This window comes from Pelobates fuscus, chromosome 3 (assembly GCF_036172605.1).
Source record: "Pelobates fuscus isolate aPelFus1 chromosome 3, aPelFus1.pri, whole genome shotgun sequence".
Classification (NCBI taxonomy): Eukaryota; Metazoa; Chordata; class Amphibia; order Anura; family Pelobatidae; genus Pelobates; species Pelobates fuscus.
Genome location: NC_086319.1, coordinates 36,939,250 through 36,959,795, shown reverse-complemented (window position 1 = coordinate 36,959,795; position 20,546 = coordinate 36,939,250). Strand labels below are relative to the sequence as shown.

Sequence of the window (20,546 nt, the reverse complement as noted above, 5' to 3'; positions counted from 1 at the left end):
CTTTGTAGAGTAAGTACCTAAACAGTAGTAAATTGGGTGCTTCCCACAACAAAGGCTGGAGGTACAGGAGAAGGTGACCGAAGCCCAGCAGAAACCAGGTAAGTTGTCAGACTATTCTCAAACAGTTTGACTACTTACCATGGGAAGGTGCCTGGGCACTTGTAGCACATTTGCTGTAGTGGTTATGGTGTATGCAGTATTTCATTTAACAGTAGTGATGTCCCGAACTGTTCGCCGGCAAATAGTTCCCGGCGAACATCGCTTGTTCGCGTTCGCCACGGACGGCGAACACATGCGCTGTTCGGTCCGCCCCCTTTTCGTCATCATTGAGTAAACTTTGACCCTGGCCTGTACCTCACAGTCAGCAGACACATTCCAGCCATTCAGCAGCAGACCCTCCCTCCCAGACCCTCCCACCTCCTGGACAGCATCCATTTTACATTCATTGTGAAGCTGCATTCTTAGTGAGAGTAGGGGCAGTGTAGCTGCTGCTGATTTGATAGGGAAATTGATAGCTAGGCTAGTGTATTCAGTGTCCACTACAGTCCTGAAGGACTCATCTGATCTCTGCTGTAAGGACAGCACCCCAAAAAGCCCTTTTTAGGGCTAGAACATCAGTCTGCTTTTTTTTTCTGTGTGATGTAATTGCAGTTGCCTGCCTGCCAGCCAGCCAGCCAGCCTGTGTGTCAGGCTCACAGCATATACTGTGCCCACTTGCCCAGTGCCACCACTCACTCACTGGTGTCACAATAGCTTGCATTTAAAAAAAAAAAATGTAGTATAATAGCAGTCAGTTTCCTTCACTAGTGTGCATTTCAGGGCCTGACCAGTGCCACCACTAACTCACTGGTGTCACAATAGCTTGCATTTAACAAAAAAAAAAAGTTTTGGACTGTAATATAATACCAGTCAGTTTCCTTCACTAGTGTGCGTTTCAGGATCTGCCAGGGCACAGTGTCACACCAGTGCAACTCATATCTGTTGTAACAGTAGTGTACATTTAAAAAAAAATGTTTTGACTGTAATAGATTAAATAGCAGTTAGTTGTCTGCCAGCGTGTGTGTCAGGCTCACAGCGTATACTGCGCCCACTTGCCCAGTGCCACCACTCACTCACTGGTGTCCCAATAGCTTGCATTTAACAAAAACAAAACTTTTTTGACTGTAATATAATAGCAGTCAGTTTCCTTCACTAGTGTGCATTTCAGGGCCTGCCCAGTGCCACCACTCACTCACTGGTGTCACAATAGCTTGCATGTAACAAAAATAAACCTTTTTGGACTATAATATAATAGCAGTCAGTTTCCTTCACTAGTGTGCATTTCAGGGTCTGCCAGGGCACAGTGTCACACCAGTGCAACTCATATCTGGTGTAACAGTAGTGTACATTTAAAAAAAATATATTTTTGACTGTAATAGATTGAATAGCAGTTAGTTGTCTGCCAGCGTGTGTGTAAGGCTCACAGCGTATACTGTGCCCACTTGCCCAGTGCCACCACTCACTCACTGGTGTCCCAATAGCTTTCATTTAAAAAAAAAAAAAACTTTTTTGACTGTAATATAATAGCAGTCAGTTTCCTTCACTAGTGTGCGTTTCAGGGCCTGCCCAGTGCCACCACTCACTCACTGGTGTCCCAATAGCTTGTATTTAAAAAAAAACTAAACTTTTTTGACTGTAATATAATAGCAGTTAGTTTCCTTCACTAGCGTGCGTTTCAGGGCCTGCCCAGTGCCGTCACTCACTCACTGGTGTCACAATAGCTTGCATTTAAAAAAAAAAAAAAAAAGCTTTTTGGATTGTAATATAATAGCAGTCAGTTTCCTTCACGAGTGTGTGTTTCAGGGCCTGCCAGGGCACAGTGTCACACCAGTGCAACTCATATCTGGTGTAACAGTAGTGTACATCTTTTTTTTTTTTTTTTTTTAAATACAATTTTGACTGTAATAGATTGAATAGCAGTTAATTGTCTGCCAGTGTGTGTGTCAGGCTCGCAGCGTAAACTGTGCCCACTTGCCCAGTTCCACCACTCATATCTGGTGTCACAATAGCTTGCATTTAACAAAAAAAACTTTTTGGACTGTAATATAATAGCAGTCAGTTTCCTTCACTAGTGTGCGTTTCAGGGCCTGCCAGGGTACAGTGTCACACCAGTGCAACTCATATCTGTTGTAACAGTAGTGTACATTTAAAAAAATAATGTTTTGACTGTAATAGATTAAATAGCAGTTAGTTGTCTGCCAGCGTGTGTGTCAGGCTCACAGCGTATACTGCGCCCACTTGCCCAGTGCCACCACTCACTCACTGGTGTCCCAATAGCTTGCATTTAACAAAAACAAAACTTTTTTGACTGTAATATAATAGCAGTCAGTTTCCTTCACTAGTGTGCATTTCAGGGCCTGCCCAGTGCCACCACTCACTCACTGGTGTCACAATAGCTTGCATGTAACAAAAATAAACCTTTTTGGACTATAATATAATAGCAGTCAGTTTCCTTCACTAGTGTGCATTTCAGGGTCTGCCAGGGCACAGTGTCACACCAGTGCAACTCATATCTGGTGTAACAGTAGTGTACATTTTTTTTTTTTAATACAATTTTGACTGTAATAGATTGAATAGCAGTTAGTTGTCTGCCAGCGTGTGTGTCAGGCTCGCAGCGTATACTGTGCCCACTTGCCCAGGGCCATCACTCATATCTGGTGTCACAATAGCTTGCATTTAACAAAAAAAACTTTTTGGACTCTAATATAATAGCAGTCAGTTTCCTTCACTAGTGTGCGTTTCAGGGCCTGCCAGGGCACAGTGTCACACCAGTGCAACTCATATCTGGTGTAACAGTAGTGTACATCTTTTTAAAAAAAATAAAAAATACAATTTTGACTGTAATAGATTGAATAGCAGTTAGTTGTCTGCCAGTGTGTGTGTCAGGCTCGCAGCGTAAACTGTGCCCACTTGCCCAGTGCCACCACTCATATCTGGTGTCACAATAGCTTGCATTTAACAAAAAAAACTTTTTGGACTGTAATATAATAGCAGTCAGTTTCCTTCACTAGTGTGCGTTTCAGGGCCTGCCAGGGCACAGTGTCACACCAGTGCAACTCATATCTGTTGTAACAGTAGTGTACATTTAAAAAAAAATGTTTTGACTGTAATAGATTAAATAGCAGTTAGTTGTCTGCCAGCGTGTGTGTCAGGCTCACAGCGTATACTGCGCCCACTTGCCCAGTGCCACCACTCACTCACTGGTGTCCCAATAGCTTGCATTGAACAAAAACAAAACTTTTTTGACTGTAATATAATAGCAGTCAGTTTCCTTCACTAGTGTGCATTTCAGGGCCTGCCCAATGCCACCACTCACTCACTGGTGTCACAATAGCTTGCATGTAACAAAAATAAACCTTTTTGGACTATAATATAATAGCAGTCAGTTTCCTTCACTAGTGTGCATTTCAGGGTCTGCCAGGGCACAGTGTCACACCAGTGCAACTCATATCTGGTGTAACAGTAGTGTACATTTTTTTTTTTTAAATACAATTTTGACTGTAATAGATTGAATAGCAGTTAGTTGTCTGCCAGCGTGTGTGTCAGGCTCGCAGCGTATACTGTGCCCACTTGCCCAGTGCCATCACTCATATCTGGTGTCACAATAGCTTGCATTTAACAAAAAAAACTTTTTGGAATGTAATATAATAGCAGTCAGTTTCCTTCACTAGTGTGCGTTTCAGGGCCTGCCAGGGCACAGTGTCACACCAGTGCAACTCATATCTGGTGTAACAGTAGTGTACATTTAAAAAAAAAATATTTTTGACTGTAATAGATTGAATAGCAGTTAGTTGTCTGCCAGCGTGTGTGTAAGGCTCACAGCGTATAATGTGCCCACTTGCCCAGTGCCACCACTCACTCACTGGTGTCCCAATAGCTTTCATTTAAAAAAAACAAAACTTTTTTGACTGTAATATAATAGCAGTTAGTTTCCTTCACTAGCGTGCGTTTCAGGGCCTGCCCAGTGCCGTCACTCACTCACTGGTGTCACAATAGCTTGCATTTAAAAAAAAAAAAAAAAAAAGCTTTTTGGATTGTAATATAATAGCAGTCAGTTTCCTTCACGAGTGTGTGTTTCAGGGCCTGCCAGGGCACAGTGTCACACCAGTGCAACTCATATCTGGTGTAACAGTAGTGTACATCTTTTAAAAAAAAAAAAAAAAAAATACAATTTTGACTGTAATAGATTGAATAGCAGTTAGTTGTCTGCCAGTGTGTGTGTCAGGCTCGCAGCGTAAACTGTGCCCACTTGCCCAGTGCCACCACTCATATCTGGTGTCACAATAGCTTGCATTTAACAAAAAAAACTTTTTGGACTGTAATATAATAGCAGTCAGTTTCCTTCACTAGTGTGCGTTTCAGGGCCTGCCAGGGCACAGTGTCACACCAGTGCAACTCATATCTGGTGTAACAGTAGTGTACATTTTTTAAAAAAAATACAATTTTGACTGTAATAGATTGAATAGCAGTTAGTTGTCTGCCAGCGTGTGTGTCAGGCTCACAGCGTATACTGCGCCCACTTGCCCAGTGCCACCACTCACTCACTGGTGTCCCAATAGCTTGCATTTAAAAAAAACTAAACTTATTTGACTGTAATATAATAGCAGTCAGTTTCCTTCACTAGTGTGCGTTTCAGGGCCTGCCCAGTGCCACCACTCACTCACTGGTGTCACAATAGCTTGCATTTAAAAAAACAAAACTTTTTGGACTGTAATATAATAGCAGTCAGTTTCCTTCACGAGTGTGCATTTCAGGGCCTGCCAGGGCATAGTGTCACACCAGTGCAACTCATATTTGGTGTAACAGTAGTGTACATTTTTAAAAAAAAATAAAATTTTGACTGTAATACATCGAATAGCAGTTAGGTCTCTGCCAGCGTGTGTGTCAGGCTCACAGCGTATACTGTGCCCACTTGCCCAGTGCCACCACTCACTCACTGGTGTCCCAATAGCTTGCATTTAACAAAAAAAACTTTTTGGACTGTAATATAATAGCAGTCAGTTTCCTTCACTAGTGTGCGTTTCAGGGCCTGCCAGGGCACAGTGTCACACCAGTGCAACTCATATCTGGTGTAACAGTAGTGTACATTTAAAAAAAAATACAATTTTGACTGTAATAGATTGAATAGCAGTTAGTTGTCTGCCAGCGTGTGTGTCAGGCTCACAGCGTATACTGTGCCCACTTCCCCAGTGCCACCACTCACTCACTGGTGTCCCAATAGCTTTCATTTAAAAAAAACAAAACTTTTTTGACTGTAATATAATAGCAGTCAGTTTCCTTCACTAGTGTGCATTTCAGGGCCTGCCCGGTGCCACCACTCACTCACTGGTGTCCCAATAGCTTGCATTTAAAAAAACTAAACTTTTTTGACTGTAATATAATAGCAGTTAGTTTCCTTCACTAGCGTGCGTTTCAGGGCCTGCCCAGTGCCGCCACTCATTTACTGGTGTCCCAATAGCTTGCATTTAACAAAAAAAACTTTTTGGATTGTAATATAATAGCAGTCAGTTTCCTTCACGAGTGTGTGTTTCAGGGCCTGCCAGGGCACAGTGTCACACCAGTGCAACTCATATCTGGTGTAACAGTAGTGTACATTTAAAAAAAAAATACAATTTTGACTGTAATAGATTGAATAGCAGTTAGTTGTCTGCCAGCGTGTGTGTCAGGCTCACAGCGTATACTGTGCCCACTTCCCCAGTGCCACCACTCACTCACTGGTGTCCCAATAGCTTTCATTTAAAAAAAACAAAACTTTTTTGACTGTAATATAATAGCAGTCAGTTTCCTTCACTAGTGTGCGTTTCAGGGCCTGCCCAGTGCCACCACTCACTCACTGGTGTCCCAATAGCTTGCATTTAAAAAAACTAAACTTTTTTGACTGTAATATAATAGCAGTTAGTTTCCTTCACTAGCGTGCGTTTCAGGGCCTGCCCAGTGCCGTCACTCACTCACTGGTGTCACAATAGCTTGCATTTAAAAAAAAAAAAAAAAAAAAAAGCTTTTTGGATTGTAATATAATAGCAGTCAGTTTCCTTCACGAGTGTGTGTTTCAGGGCCTGCCAGGGCACAGTGTCACACCAGTGCAACTCATATCTGGTGTAACAGTAGTGTACATCTTTTAAAAAAAAAAAAAAATACATTTTGACTGTAATAGATTGAATAGCAGTTAGTTGTCTGCCAGTGTGTGTGTCAGGCTCGCAGCGTAAACTGTGCCCACTTGCCCAGTGCCACCACTCATATCTGGTGTCACAATAGCTTGCATTTAACAAAAAAAACTTTTTGGACTGTAATATAATAGCAGTCAGTTTCCTTCACTAGTGTGCGTTTCAGGGCCTGCCAGGGCACAGTGTCACACCAGTGCCACTCATATCTGGTGTAACAGTAGTGTACATTTAAAAAAAAAATACAATTTTGACTGTAATAGATTGAATAGCAGTTAGTTGTCTGCCAGCGTGTGTGTCAGGCTCACAGCGTATACTGTGCCCACTTCCCCAGTGCCACCACTCATATCTGGTGTCACAATAGCTTGCATTTAACAAAAAAATCATTTTTGGACTGTAATATAATAGCAGTCAGTTTCCTTCACTAGTGTGCGTTTCAGGGCCTGCCAGGGCACAGTGTCACACCAGTGCAACTCATATCTGGTGTAACAGTAGTGTACATTTTTTAAAAAAAATACAATTTTGACTGTAATAGATTGAATAGCAGTTAGTTGTCTGCCAGCGTGTGTGTCAGGCTCACAGCGTATACTGCGCCCACATGCCCAGTGCCACCACTCACTCACTGGTGTCCCAATAGCTTGCATTTAAAAAAAACTAAACTTATTTGACTGTAATATAATAGCAGTCAGTTTCCTTCACTAGTGTGCGTTTCAGGGCCTGCCCAGTGCCACCACTCACTCACTGGTGTCACAATAGCTTGCATTTAAAAAAACAAAACTTTTTGGACTGTAATATAATATCAGTCAGTTTCCTTCACGAGTGTGCATTTCAGGGCCTGCCAGGGCATAGTGTCACACCAGTGCAACTCATATTTGGTGTAACAGTAGTGTACATTTTTTAAAAAAAATACAATTTTGACTGTAATACATCGAATAGCAGTTAGGTCTCTGCCAGCGTGTGTGTCAGGCTCACAGCGTATACTGTGCCCACTTGCCCAGTGCCACCACTCACTCACTGGTGTCCCAATAGCTTGCATTTAAAAAAAACTAAACTTTTTTGACTGTTATATAATAGCAGTCAGTTTCCTTTACTAGTGTGCGTTTCAGGGCTTGCCCAGTGCCACCACTCACTCACTGGTGTCACAATAGCTTGCATTTAAAAAAAACAAAACTTTTTGGACTGCAATATAATAGCAGTCAGTTTCCTTCACGAGTGTGCATTTCACGGCCTGCCAGGGCACAGGGTCACGCCAGTGCAACTCATATTTGGTGTAACAGTAGTGTACATTTTTAAAAATATATATAATTTTGACTGTAATAGATTGAATAGCAGTTAGTTGTCTGCCAGTGTGTGTGTCAGGCTCGCAGCGTATACTGTGCCCACTTGCCCAGTGCCACCACTCATATCTGGTGTCTCAATAGCTTGCATTTAACAAAAAAACACTTTTTGGACTGTAATATAATAGCAGTCATTTTCCTTCACGAGTGTGCTTTTCAGGGCCTGCCCAGTGCCACCACTCACTCATATCTGGTGTCCCAATAGCTTGCACTTAAAAAAAACAAAACTTTTTGGACTGTAATATAATAGCAGTCAGTTTCCTTCACGAGTGTGCATTTCAGGGCCTGCCAGGGCACAGTGTCACACCAGTGCAACTCATATATGGTGTAACAGTAGTAAACATTTAAAAATAAAAAAATAACATTTTGACTGTAATAGATTGAATAGCAGCTAGTTGTCTGCCAGCGTGTGTGTCAGGCTCACAGCGTATACTGTGCCCACTTGCCCAGTGCCACCACTCACTCACTGCTGTCCCAATAGCTTGCATTTAAAAAAAAAACTTTTGGACTGTAATATAATAGCTGTCAGTTTCCTTCACGAGTCGCGTTTCAGGGCCTGCCAGGGCACAGTGTCATACCAGTGCCACTCATATCTGTTGTCACAGTAGCTTGCACGCATAGTACCACTAATCGAAAAAAAAATGACAGGCAGAGGCCGGCCACCCCGCAGGTGCCATCGTGGTCATGGTTCTCTGATTCCCTTTGGCCCTAGAATAATGCCCAGTGCTCAGAGGCCACGTACCCTGAACTTGAAATAGTTGACTGGCTAACACAGGACACCCAATCTTCTACAGCTTCCGCTCGGAACCTCGATGCACCATCCTCCTCCAGCTTAGCTTCGGGCACCTCTCAAGTTACCACTCACCCGCCCGCCACCACCACCAACATTAGCACCACAGCCGCTTCACTTGGTATGTCAGAGGAGTTATTTACACATCGGTTGGAAGAAATGAGTGATGCGCAACCATTATTGCCAGAGGATGTAGATAACAGGGATATGTCTCAGTCAGGCAGCATTACACACGTACGGTGTGATGATGATGATGTTGTACCCACTGCTGCTTCCTTTGCTGAGTTGTCAGATACAAGTGAAGCGGTTGATGAAGACGATGCGTCCGTGGATGTCACGTGGGTGCCCGCTAGAAGAGAAGAAGAACAGGGGGAAAGTTCAGAATGGGAGACAGAGAGGAGGAGGAGGAGACGAGTTGGAATCAGGGGGAGGTCGTCGCAAGGAGCTAGTGGCACAGTCAGACAGCATGCATCGGCACCCGGGGTCAGCCAGACAGCACGCCAATCAATGCATGCTGTTGCCACCACCAGAATGCCGTCATTGCAGAGCTCAGCAGTGTGGCATTTTTTTTGTGTGTCTGCCTCTGACAACAGCAATGCCATTTGCAACCTGTGCCAAAAGAAACTGAGTCGTGGGAAGTCCAACACCCACCTAGGTACAACTGCTTTGCGAAGGTACATGATCGCACATCACAAATGCCTATGGGATCAAAACATGAGTACAAGCAGCACACAACCTCAAAGCCGCCATCCTCCTCCTGGTCCAGCATCTTCAGCCACGTTAACCACTGCTGTCCTCCCTGCCCCCTCTCAACCATCCGCCCCTCCGCCTCTCGCCTTGAGCAGTTCCTGCTCATCTGCCCACAGTCAGGTGTCTGTCAAGGACATGTTTGAGCGTTAGAAGCCAATGTCACAAAGTCACCCCCTTGCCCGGCGTCTGACAGCTGGCTTGACTGAACTCTTAGCCCGCCAGCTTTTACCATACAAGTTGGTGGAGTCTGAGGCGTTAAAAAAATTTGTAGCTATTGGGACACCGCAGTGGAAGGTACCCGGCCAAAATTTCTTTGCACAAAAGGCAATCCCCAAGCTGTACTCGATTGTGCAAAAGGAAGTAATGGCATGTCTGGCACACAGTGTTGGGGCAAGGGTCCATCTGACCACTGATACCTGGTCTGCAAAGCATGGTCAGGGCAGGTAAACAGTGGGTTTACACTGTGGGTAAACCTGCTGACGGCTGCCAGGCATGGAATGCGTGGCTCTGCAGAGGAGTTGGTGACACCGCCACGACTTGCAGGCAGGCCTGCTGCCACCTCCTCTACTCCTCCTACTCCATCCTCTTCCATAACCTCCTCGGCTGAGTCCTCTTCTGCTGCTGCGTCTTGCTCCACATCAACGGCACCCCCCCCAGCTCCCCAGGTACTGTTCCACATCCTGGATACGGCAGTGTCACGCCGTCTTGGGATTGACTTGCCTGAAAGCAGAGAGTCACACCGGACCAGCACTCCTGTCCGTCCTGAACACGTAGGTGGATCAGTGGCTGACTCCGCACCAACTGGAGATCGGCAAAGTGGTTTGTGACAACGGAAGAAATTTGTTGGCGGCATTGCATTTGGGCAAATTGACACATGTGCCGTGCATGGCACATGTGTGTAATCTGATCGTACAACGCTTTGTGCATAAGTACCCAGGCTTACAGGACGTCCTTAAGCAGGCCAGGAAGGTGTGTGGCCATTTCAGGCGTTCCTACACGGCCATTTTTTTGCGACGTTACTGGACGCTCATCTCAATGCCTGTAGGCTCATGTGTCCTTTTGAGGAGGTGACAAACCTAGGCAGTCGCACCGAAGGCACCATCAGCGACATCATACCATTTGTTTTCTTCCTGGAGCGTGCCCTGCGAAGAGTGCTGGATCAGGCCGTAGATGAGCGTGAAGAGGAAGAGTTGTGGTCACCATCACCACCAGAAACAGCCCTTATCAGCATTGCTTGCTGGACCTGCGGCAACGCTGGAAGAGGATTGTGAGGAAGAGGAGTCAGAGGAGGAATGTGGTTTTGAGGAGGAGGAGGAAGACCAACCACAACAGGCATCCCAGAGTGCTCATTGTTACCTATCTGGTACCCGTGGTGTTGTACGTGGCTGAGGGGAAGAACATACCTTCAGAGAGATCACTGAGGATGAGGAACAGTACATAAGTAGCTCGTCATCCAACCTTGTGCAAATGGGGTCTTTCATGCTGTCGTGCCTGTTGAGGGACCCTCGTATAAAAAGGCTGAAGGAGAACGACTTGTACTGGGTGTCCACGCTACTAGACCCCCGGTATAAGCAGAAAGTGCCTGAAATGTTACCGAATTACGGCAAGTCGGAAAGGATGCAGCAGTTCCAAAATCAATTAAAAAGTATGCTTTACACAGCGTATAAGGGTGATGTCACAGCACAACGGGAATCTAACAGGGGGAGAGGTGGAAGTCATCCTCCTCCTCCCACGACCATGCCGGCAAGGACAGGACGCTTTACAGACGTGTTATTGATGGAGGACATGCAGAGCTTTTTAAGTCCTACGCATCGCCACAGCCCTTCGGGGTGCACCCTCAGAGAACGACTCGACTGACAGGTAGCAGACTACCTCGCCTTAACTGCAGATATCGACACTCTGAGGAGCGATGAACCCCTTGACTACTGGGTGTGCAGGCTTGACCTGTGGCCTGAGCTATCCCAATTTGCGATAGAACTTCTGGCCTGCCCCGCTTCAAGTGTCCTGTCAGAAAGGACCTTCAGTGCAGCAGGAGGTATTGTCACTGAGAAGAGAAGTCGCCTAGGTGAAAAAAGTCTAGATTACCTCACCTTTATTAAGATGAATGAGGGATGGATCCCGAAGGGACTGACAGTGGGCGATACATTCGACTAAAAAAGGCCTGATGAGGGACTACTTAACACACCACTCCTATGTGGTGGCAAATTAGATTACACGCGCAGTGCCCCAAATTTGAAGTAGTAGGACCGACCAAGCATGTTTTTCCATCTCCCGCTTCCTAAAATCGATGCCTTATATACACGTCCCCTCATAGGGGACGTAACAGGGATTAAACTGATAAGAATAGTACTACTTTACACACCACTCATATCTGGTGGCACATTAGATTGCACGCGCAGTGCCCCAAATTTGAAGTAGTAGGATCGACCAAGCATCTTTTTCCATCTCCCACTTCCTAAAATCGATGCCTTATATACAGGTCCCCTGATAGGGGACGTAACAGGGATTAAACTGATAGGAATAGTACTACTTAACACACCACTCCTATCAGGTGGCACATTAGATTGCATGCGCAGTGCCCCAAATTTGAAGTAGGAGGACCGACCAAGCATGTTTTTCCATCTCCCGCTTCCTAAAATCGATGCCTTATATACACGTCCCCTGATAGGGGATGTAACAGGGATTAAACTGATAGGAATAGTACTACTTAACACACCACTCCTATCTAGTGGCACATTAGTTTGCACGCGCAGTGCCCCAAATTTGAAGTAGGAGGACTGACCAAGCATGTTTTTCCATCTCCCGCTTCCTAAAATCGATGCATTATATACACGTCCCCTGATAGGGGACATAACAGGGATTAAACTGATAGGAATAGTACTACCTAACACACCACTCCTATCTGGTGGCACATTAGATTGCACGCGCAGTGCCCCAAATTTGAAGTAGGAGGACCGACCAAGCATCTTTTTCCATCTCCTGCTTTCAAAAATCAATGCCTTATATACACGTCCCCTGATAGGGGACGTAACAGGGATTAAACTGATAGGAATAGTACTACTTAACACACCTTATAATAATGCAGAGAGAGGCAACGCAGAGAGAGGAGTCTGAAGAAGAGGAGTCAGAGGAGGAAGGTGGCTTTGAGGAGGTGGAAGACCAAACACAGCAGGCGTCCCAGGGAGCTTGTTTTCACCTTTTGGGGACCCTTGCTGTTGTACGTGGCTGGGTGGAGGAAGAGACCTTCAATGACATCAGTGAGGACAAGGAACGGGACATGGCTAGCTTGGTATCCAACCTTGTGCAAATGGGGAGTTTGCGGTTGTGCAAATGGACTGTTTGCGGTTGTTTGCGGTGCGTTAAACGGGGAGTTTGGTCTGTCACTGTGAAGCGGGCGTAACCCTTACACTACCTGATCGATACAACATCATACCTGATGTTTTAAAGCACGTTATTCCAAACAATTTAGGAATGTTAGGTGATTTATGCCCTTTATGGATTAAAACCAGACTCTGCATCAACTATGTAATTTTCCATGGGAGTTTTGCCATGGATCCCCCTCCGGCATGCCACAGTCCAGGTGCTAGTCCCCTTGAAACAACTTTTCCATCACTATTGTGGCCAGAAAGAGTCCCTGTGGGTTTTATAATTCGCCTGCCCATTGAAGCCTATGGCGGTTCGCCCGGTTCGCTCGTTCGCGAACATTTGCGGAAGTTCACGTTCGCCGTTCGCGAACCGAAAATGTTATGTTCGCGACATCACTATTTAACAGTATTTACATAACGTTTCATTTGTCCCTATATGGGTTAGGGTAGATTGTGGGTGATGTTTATAGGGGTTTAAATTTAGGGGAGCCCTAGATTAAGGTTTTACTTAGATTAGGATTCTGAGGTTTTAGAGTTTATGTGATCATGTGAACTGTTACTCATATGAAAACCAGGGCACAAAAGAATACTGAGAATTGATAACAACTCAAGCAGCTTGCCCTTATGTGGGTCCCCTCTTACTTCTGAAGCTACTTTAAGCTCATCTTGTGCGATAACACAGGTAATATAAACCATTTGCATATCAGACTATACCCAACAAAAAGGGCTGTCCAGAGCCAAAATGCATGGCTCCCTCTGCAGGAGAGATAAGGCAACTGCAGACAATTGTTTCAGGTTTGTTAGGCTTTGTCAATTCTCATATCATTTTCAATCAGTCCCCCAAGCTCTGTGGAGATAGAATTCTTGCAATGGGTACACATCAAAATGCCACTAGAAAGAAGCACACCATTGCAAACAAAGTTATAATGGTGCTATGTTTGTATGAATTCAGGCCAATATAATGTCACTACAACAGTGCTCTTGTATTCCTAAAGTGATTCATGAATAACACAACCACTTGCGCAAGTAGACCGCATCAATGGAGGAAATACATTTGAATATGAGGTTGATTTAACAATAATATGTAGGAGATTGAGCTGATGATGTAATTCACAAGACTGGGATAATAGATAGCTTACTTAGCATTCTGCGTGCATAATTTGTGTTATAGTGTACTTGTCCTAAATGTCACAAAAAGCAGAAATTGTGAGTGGCAGTACTATTGTGATTCAGCACATTACAGACACCAAAGTTCAATCTTCAAGCTGGAGGTCTGGCTGGTCTAAATGTGTCAATTTATTTCACACATTCTGTATTGTGGTCATTCTGTGTTTGTGATGGTAAGCAGATTTTCTAACTTTAGATATAGTTTCAGACTGGCCAACTAGAAAACTGGGGGATTTCTTGTGAGCTACTCTAACCTAGGACCAGTTTCAGCACTGTCAGCGATAAGGTCTTTCAATTGTGGCATTGAGGATGATGGTTCGAGACTCGGTGTGCGAGCCAGTAAAGTCATGAGGAAACTGAGACTGTCTATTGTCGCAAATTTAAACTGAACTGCAAGTACATTCAAAAAATCAACTAGGATTTGAAATTTACTATTTTGATATAAAATTTAATTTTCTGTTTCAATTCCCAGCAATGCATTCTATAGAAAATAACCCTTCCTGGCCTGAAATACGGCTTCCATATCCACATCATTAGTAATAACAATATAATATTGTTATCCAAGTCATGACATATCTAGTTAATTTTTTTATAGTTAACGTTATAGTAAAAGGACCAAGTAGATGTTTAATCTAAATACAACACATTGATTGCTACACTTTGTACTGCAAGGCGTCAATGAGTCATCAAGGTCAGCCAGAGAATAATGTACTGCAGTGTCTGCAGAGTAGGAAAGTTAAAATTAGAACGGTGGTCCACCGTCGGTGGAGTTTCTGATATACCATATGCTCAGTGGCTGTGTTCCAAATAATCAATATTCTATAAAGGCCCAGAGGAGGCAGTGAAAATTAGGGCTTGGTCAGGACTTTGGGCTTCTACAGATTTAATTGTTTCTTCTCTTTTGAGTTTCCCTTATATCATCTGCTGAAATATTTCAAGAAATCACATTGGGGTGCATGTACAAGATGCAAATGAAAAAATAAGTGCAAAAATAAACAAATGTGTATTTTTAGAGTGTAAGCTTGTTTGGGCAGGGCCCTCGTCACCTACTGTTCCAGTATGTCAATCATGTATTGTTGAGATTTAGTGTTTGCTTTGTTTAGCTATTGTACAGTGCTGTTGAATATGTTGGCACTATATAAATGATTGTACATTTATTTTCTCCTTTCTGCACTAAACATTTGTATAGTAAATATAAATATGTGTCTGCCATAAAAAAAAAAAAAAAGAAGAAATGATCTCTTACTTCAGGAAACTTTATCCCTATATGATAGATCCTGGGAGCTGATAATCTTAAACTACTCTTGGAGCTAGTGGAACTAATGACCTTAGGCCACTCTCAGAGTAGAGTAGCCTCTGCCATAGAGACATATTGTTTTTTCACAATTGCAGCATTAATATCATTCTCAACAGTAGGGTAATAGCTTCTTGATCCAAGGAGAGATCTGACTGCCATTCTGGGGTCAAGAAGGATTCTTTTCCTAGTTTGTTACAAAATTGGAAGTGCTTCAAACTGTTTTTTTATTTGCCTTCTTTTGGATCAACAGCAAAAAACAAATGTGAGGAAGGCTGACCTTGATGGACAGATGTCTATTTTCAGCTATGTAACTATGTATGTAACTCTCTATAATTTACTACCCTTTTGGTATAACAGCCTTGAGTCCTGTCATAGGAACGTTCCATCAATAGCCGGAGAAGTGGAGGGGAGGTGGACTACATTCGACACAACTAGTGGGACTGTCTGCTCATGAAACCAACAAAAACAGGAATCCCTGCACACTGGTTCAGCCTGCAAATACCGGACCTCTATCGTTGAGGTCCTCTGTGACAACGCTGAATCCACCAGAATACTAACAGAGGCAGAACAACACAGGCAACACAGGATCTGGAAAAACCACCTCAGAAAGTACAAAGTGCTTTTTTTTATTTTCTTTTTTTTCAAGAAGGTAAGTTTACAGAAATAAACTTACCTTCTTGAAAAAAAAAAAAAAAAAAACACTTTGCACTTCATGAGGTGGTTTTTCCAGAAATAAACGTGCCTTCTTGATCCTGGAGTGTTGCTCAAGAAACCATACTGGCAGATGATCAAGGAAATCTTCACTGAAACATTTGAAAGTCAACCCCTGTTTGAGTTTGAACATATCTTGCTTTATGTTACACCTCTCCACATGGCTAAATATCAGAAATCCATCTTGAGACATTTATTTAAAGCTGTACAGTTTCTGGTGCCTGCCATTTGAAAACAACCCAAAGCACCGATTAAACAAAAGTAGATATCTAGTTGTCAGGGCTCCCTCCTCATCTAATGTAGCACTTCACTAGCGTATTCCAGTGAAGGTTCCTATTGGTACCTCGCTTCGGCTTATTTTGCTACCTGGGCACCTCCTGTTAAACCCAACACTGTGGTGGAAGAGATCAAGGCCTATAAAGCTCTGTTAGTATCTCTCCTTAATAATAGTGCCAAATAATGGTACCCATGTTATGCATTCTTCTCCAATAAGACTACCTCAAGCCGGTCTCTTAAATATGGATTCCTCCTTTAAGATTCACACACTGCTTTGAAAGGGGTTTAGATAGCTGGAATATTACTTATTTTCTGTCTAACTACCTGGTGGCAATATGGTGCTGTGCCAGTGGAGTAAGGGCAATTTTTTCATCTTTCTTTTTCTTCAACATGGTCGGCCTGATGCCACCAGGGAAGTGGGGTTGGTACCTTCTCCCTCAGTGGAAGTGGCACCACTCTCTCCTTCCACAGTTCACTGAAGGTGTTAGGCAGCACCCCTGTAATGGGGGGCAGAGTTCTCACATATTATATATTCAGTGGGCCTCTTAAAGGGGTAGGAGGTAGTGTTACATTAGGAGGTAGAGACATAATTACCAATGGAGTGGGAGAGATGTGAGCCTGTCCCCTATGTAATCACATCTAACTATGTCCCCTGAGCTAAAATGTGTTCTCGGTGTGTACACATATTTGCATTCTATTGACTCCCTGCTGTTTTACCCATTTTTGCCTGTTTTGAATCTGTGTGTGAACCTGTGCAGCCTGTTTACTAACCAGCTACAATTAATAAATATTTATATAAAAAAAAGAAGGGTATGCAACAAAAAACAAAAATTCTAAATAATGAAACCTGTGTCCAATATTTTTCAAATAACCTCTGTGTATAATAAATGATAACAAGTTTATTCTGTATATTTTCTTCATCTTGCTAATTATATTCTTATTTAATCATAAAAGCATTTAGGCAACAAGAATGCATAGTTAAATTATAAAACGGTTTATACAAATGTACATAATTCTAAAAATTAAACGTAAACAAGTAGTTTGTCAAATGCCTTTTATTTTGGTGATTTCTCTTTTTTTAAAACAAAACATAACATTTTGGTAAATGTAAAGGCCAGCAGTTACATTGTGAGTAATACTGATAATTATTTAACTTTAATTGACATTCACTCATAAAAATGATAACACGTGATCCCTGCCTAGTTCACTTAAGTAAAAACAACATATAAAAAAATATACAAAGTAAAAAAAAAAATGCAAAAAAATGCAACTAAAATTCAACTTACTGCAACTTTAATTGAAAGGAACAAAATGTACTCACTATGTACCCAATTAAAGGCGCTCATTTTACACGATATATTTCTTCATAGTGTTAACAGCAAATTAGAACTCACTGTCCCTTTCTTTATTGTACGGTTAAGGGATTTCAGAAATGTTTACCCTACCTACTTACGGTAATTCACAGAAAATATGTGCTTTTTTATTTAGTGCTATTTAAGCAAAAAACATATACATCTCAACAAGATACTGCACAACTATTAATTATGTGCAGGAAACTAAACAGATGATTCAACTTGCACTGCAGGTATGCACATACACAAAATTCTATATTATATATAAGTGTAACACACACATGCAGCATATGTATATACTGTATGTGCACTATGTAAAATATATAATATATGCATATAGTGTGTATGTGTAATAATATATAGTGAATAATATTATTTATATGATGTAACTTTTTTGTATTTTGTAATAATCCTTTTCATAAACCTTTACTTCAATAAAATATTACTGATATTATTTTTTGTTAATGAAGAGCCTAAATGTGATCATTATACGTAGACAATATGAAAAAAATAGAAAAAAGAATTTAAAAAAAAGAAAAAAAGAAAAAAAGACAGGAATAAACAGCAAAATCAGACTTTTTTTTTTTCTCTTTCGGAATATATTAATAAAGACCTCTATGGTATTGCATCTATAAAGATAAAAGATCTATACCCAATCAGCTAACAAGGTTGTGCTAATAATCATAATATACTGTAATACAAAATAATTGAAAAAGAAACATTGCACTATCACTTGACCCAGCTTAATAACACTGTGATGATATATCATTCACACATGAACTAAAATACTATAGCACACCTTGAAAATCATCATGACCATACAGAAAAAAAGTATAGACAGAGTCAGAACAAACACATTCATTATATTGGGATGTGTTTATACTGCGGCAGTTCAGAATGTAATTTGTTGCTTCCTACGACCATCACATCTTCATAGTTTTACTTATATTTCTGTTACTTAACCACAAGTCGACAACTGTCGCCACATCACCTTATACACAACGATTCTGGAACAATTTTACAGTAACAATTATCACACCACACCATACATCATCAAACGCTTTTAGATTTGTGATTGCATGGTCTACAGTGAAACAATAGCAGAAAAAATAAAATATGAAAACTCGAAGTGAGGGAGATATAAAGTTTCAGATATACCCAGTTTGCGTATAAGCGTATATTCGTATAAACAAATGACCGGTTATCTACAACAATCGTGTAAGTCAAACTCTTAGCAGATTCGAAACATATAAAGGTTTGAAGACAATATAGCAGCTTATTTAAAGAAAGAAATATATTGTTTGGCTATATTTATTTAAATGGGCTTGATGGCTTCAACCCTAGAAAGTTTATAACCCTGAATCTTCTTTTTTGACCAGGTCGGAGATATAACAAACATCTAAATTCAAGAATATTACCAAATTAAAAACATCAGTATAGCCTTTTGCGGCTACGATGGCAACCATTATATGGGTTACTAAACACTTTAAACGAGAGTAAGTGTTTTACATTGTTAACTGGTTTTGATGTTTTATATTATTTTCAAAAGTGATTTGTTCAGTTTTAATTTACATTCATTTTTTGGGCTTCTATTGCACTTTTAACATTGTGATAGTATTGCCTACTGTGAAAGTCCTTAAAATAAGGAATTATTGATTCTAACGAGCATTAGCCTCTTCCTGCATTTTATAATGAAAATTGTAAGAACCTTCGGTCACAGATCATTTTATGCCGTTTTACATTCACTTACTGTAGAGATGAGATTCATTTCATGTGATTGACTGAAGTGTAAATTGTCAGACGTGCAAAGTGAATTTGAAGAGAATTTAGTTTATTTTTATTTATTTGTTTTTTTCCAAAATAGCTGAGCTAAAAGAAAAAAAACGGCTCGGAGAATGCTCCCAAATTTGTTATTTTGATCTAAAATTTGAAATTCTCTTTGAATTCACTATGAATTCCATGCAATTCACATTTTAGTGAATAAATCAATGTGTAGAGTGCAATGACTGTTTTTGATCTGACTGTATGTCTAGAGGCCAAAGCCTTGCAAATGACGGGGGTCACTGAAAATATGCAGCACACGAAACATAGAACAGACAGATGTAGTTACTCTTACACATTCTCTATACAACATTTGTATCTCTAATATATTTCACAATGTGTTATTAAAGATGAATCACCTATGGATGGTGATTTTACTTTCACTGTACAGTCTAAGTTATTGGAATTTTAACACTGCAACTTGCCCTGTTTCATCATGCAACTGTCACACATTGGCGTAAGTGTTTTTATAAGGCATATTGGAACGAGTTAAAAACTATTTATTATCCTTGAAAATGATTTGCTCATCAGAGGAATTTCCCAATGCCTTTGTCCTCTTTGAAGTTCATAATAAATCATTAGGGTAATATATATATATAGATGTTTCTTTTTTTTTTTCTTTTTTTTTTGATTTTTTTTTCTTTTTTGGCATTTGATGGTGTCGCAGTAGTCAGAAACCGATCATCGCCTTTGCAGCAGGTAAAGTCGTACGCTGCATCCAGGATATTAGAAATATTGTTACATTCAGAATTCCAAGTACCACAGAAGGCTTAGGCTTGGCAGGAGTATCCCGAGAATGCTGATAGGGAACATTCTTGATGCACCACCTGCAATGACAAGAAAAACAATTATTCATACACATTTAAGCAGGTTTTACATAATGCACATAGGAACCATAACAATTGTCTTTAAAATTATTTCTGCAGTATTTCCTTTTTGTATTTAAGTAACAATACTTTTCTGTGCATAATCAGTGGAATCTGTTCAACCCTTGGGGGGGTCGCAGGTTAAAATCCCGGCAGGGTTGACTCAGCCCTTCATCCTTCCGAGGTTGATAAAATTAGTACCATTAAATTGGTTAATAGTAACAACCCCTGGATGTTGGGCAAACGTAACATCCCCAGGACATACTTGGAAACCAGAGTAATCAGAATTTACCTTTTTCTGGTTAAATACTTTGTTATTATTGTTGATATCTCCTGGCTTGCAGCCATCTGTAGAAGTGTCACTTCTCTTTAAAAAAATATTTTTTACAAAATTAATTGTTAATATATCCACCCTAAAATACATTTATTCATTCAGTTATGCTTTTTTTGCACAGGGAGTATATCCATAAACAGCTTGTAAAAACTGCGGATTCCTTGCCTGGAACCTTTACTAGCCCTCCCATTCAGACTTTCAGAGGCTGCCCAATCACACATTCCCCAATGCAGCTCAAGGAGAAGTCTTTGTAAGATGGGTGCTCTGGAGAATTGTAGCC

The 20,546-nt window shown here is 41.4% G+C and overlaps 1 protein-coding gene across 5 annotated transcripts in view; it reads right to left on the bottom strand.

The window, feature by feature from the left end:
* Window positions 1–16,930: 16,930 nt before the first annotated feature.
* The window catches only part of CNTN1 (contactin 1), a 144,228-nt gene continuing 140,612 nt past the window's right edge, over window positions 16,931–20,546 (bottom strand). For all 5 annotated transcript variants that reach the window (XM_063446921.1, XM_063446924.1, XM_063446923.1 and 2 more), the window contains one exon: window positions 16,931–19,893. In XM_063446921.1, the coding sequence (XP_063302991.1) occupies window positions 19,811–19,893 (83 nt within the window). In that variant the 3' untranslated portion in view covers window positions 16,931–19,810. The remainder of the gene's footprint in view (window positions 19,894–20,546) is intronic.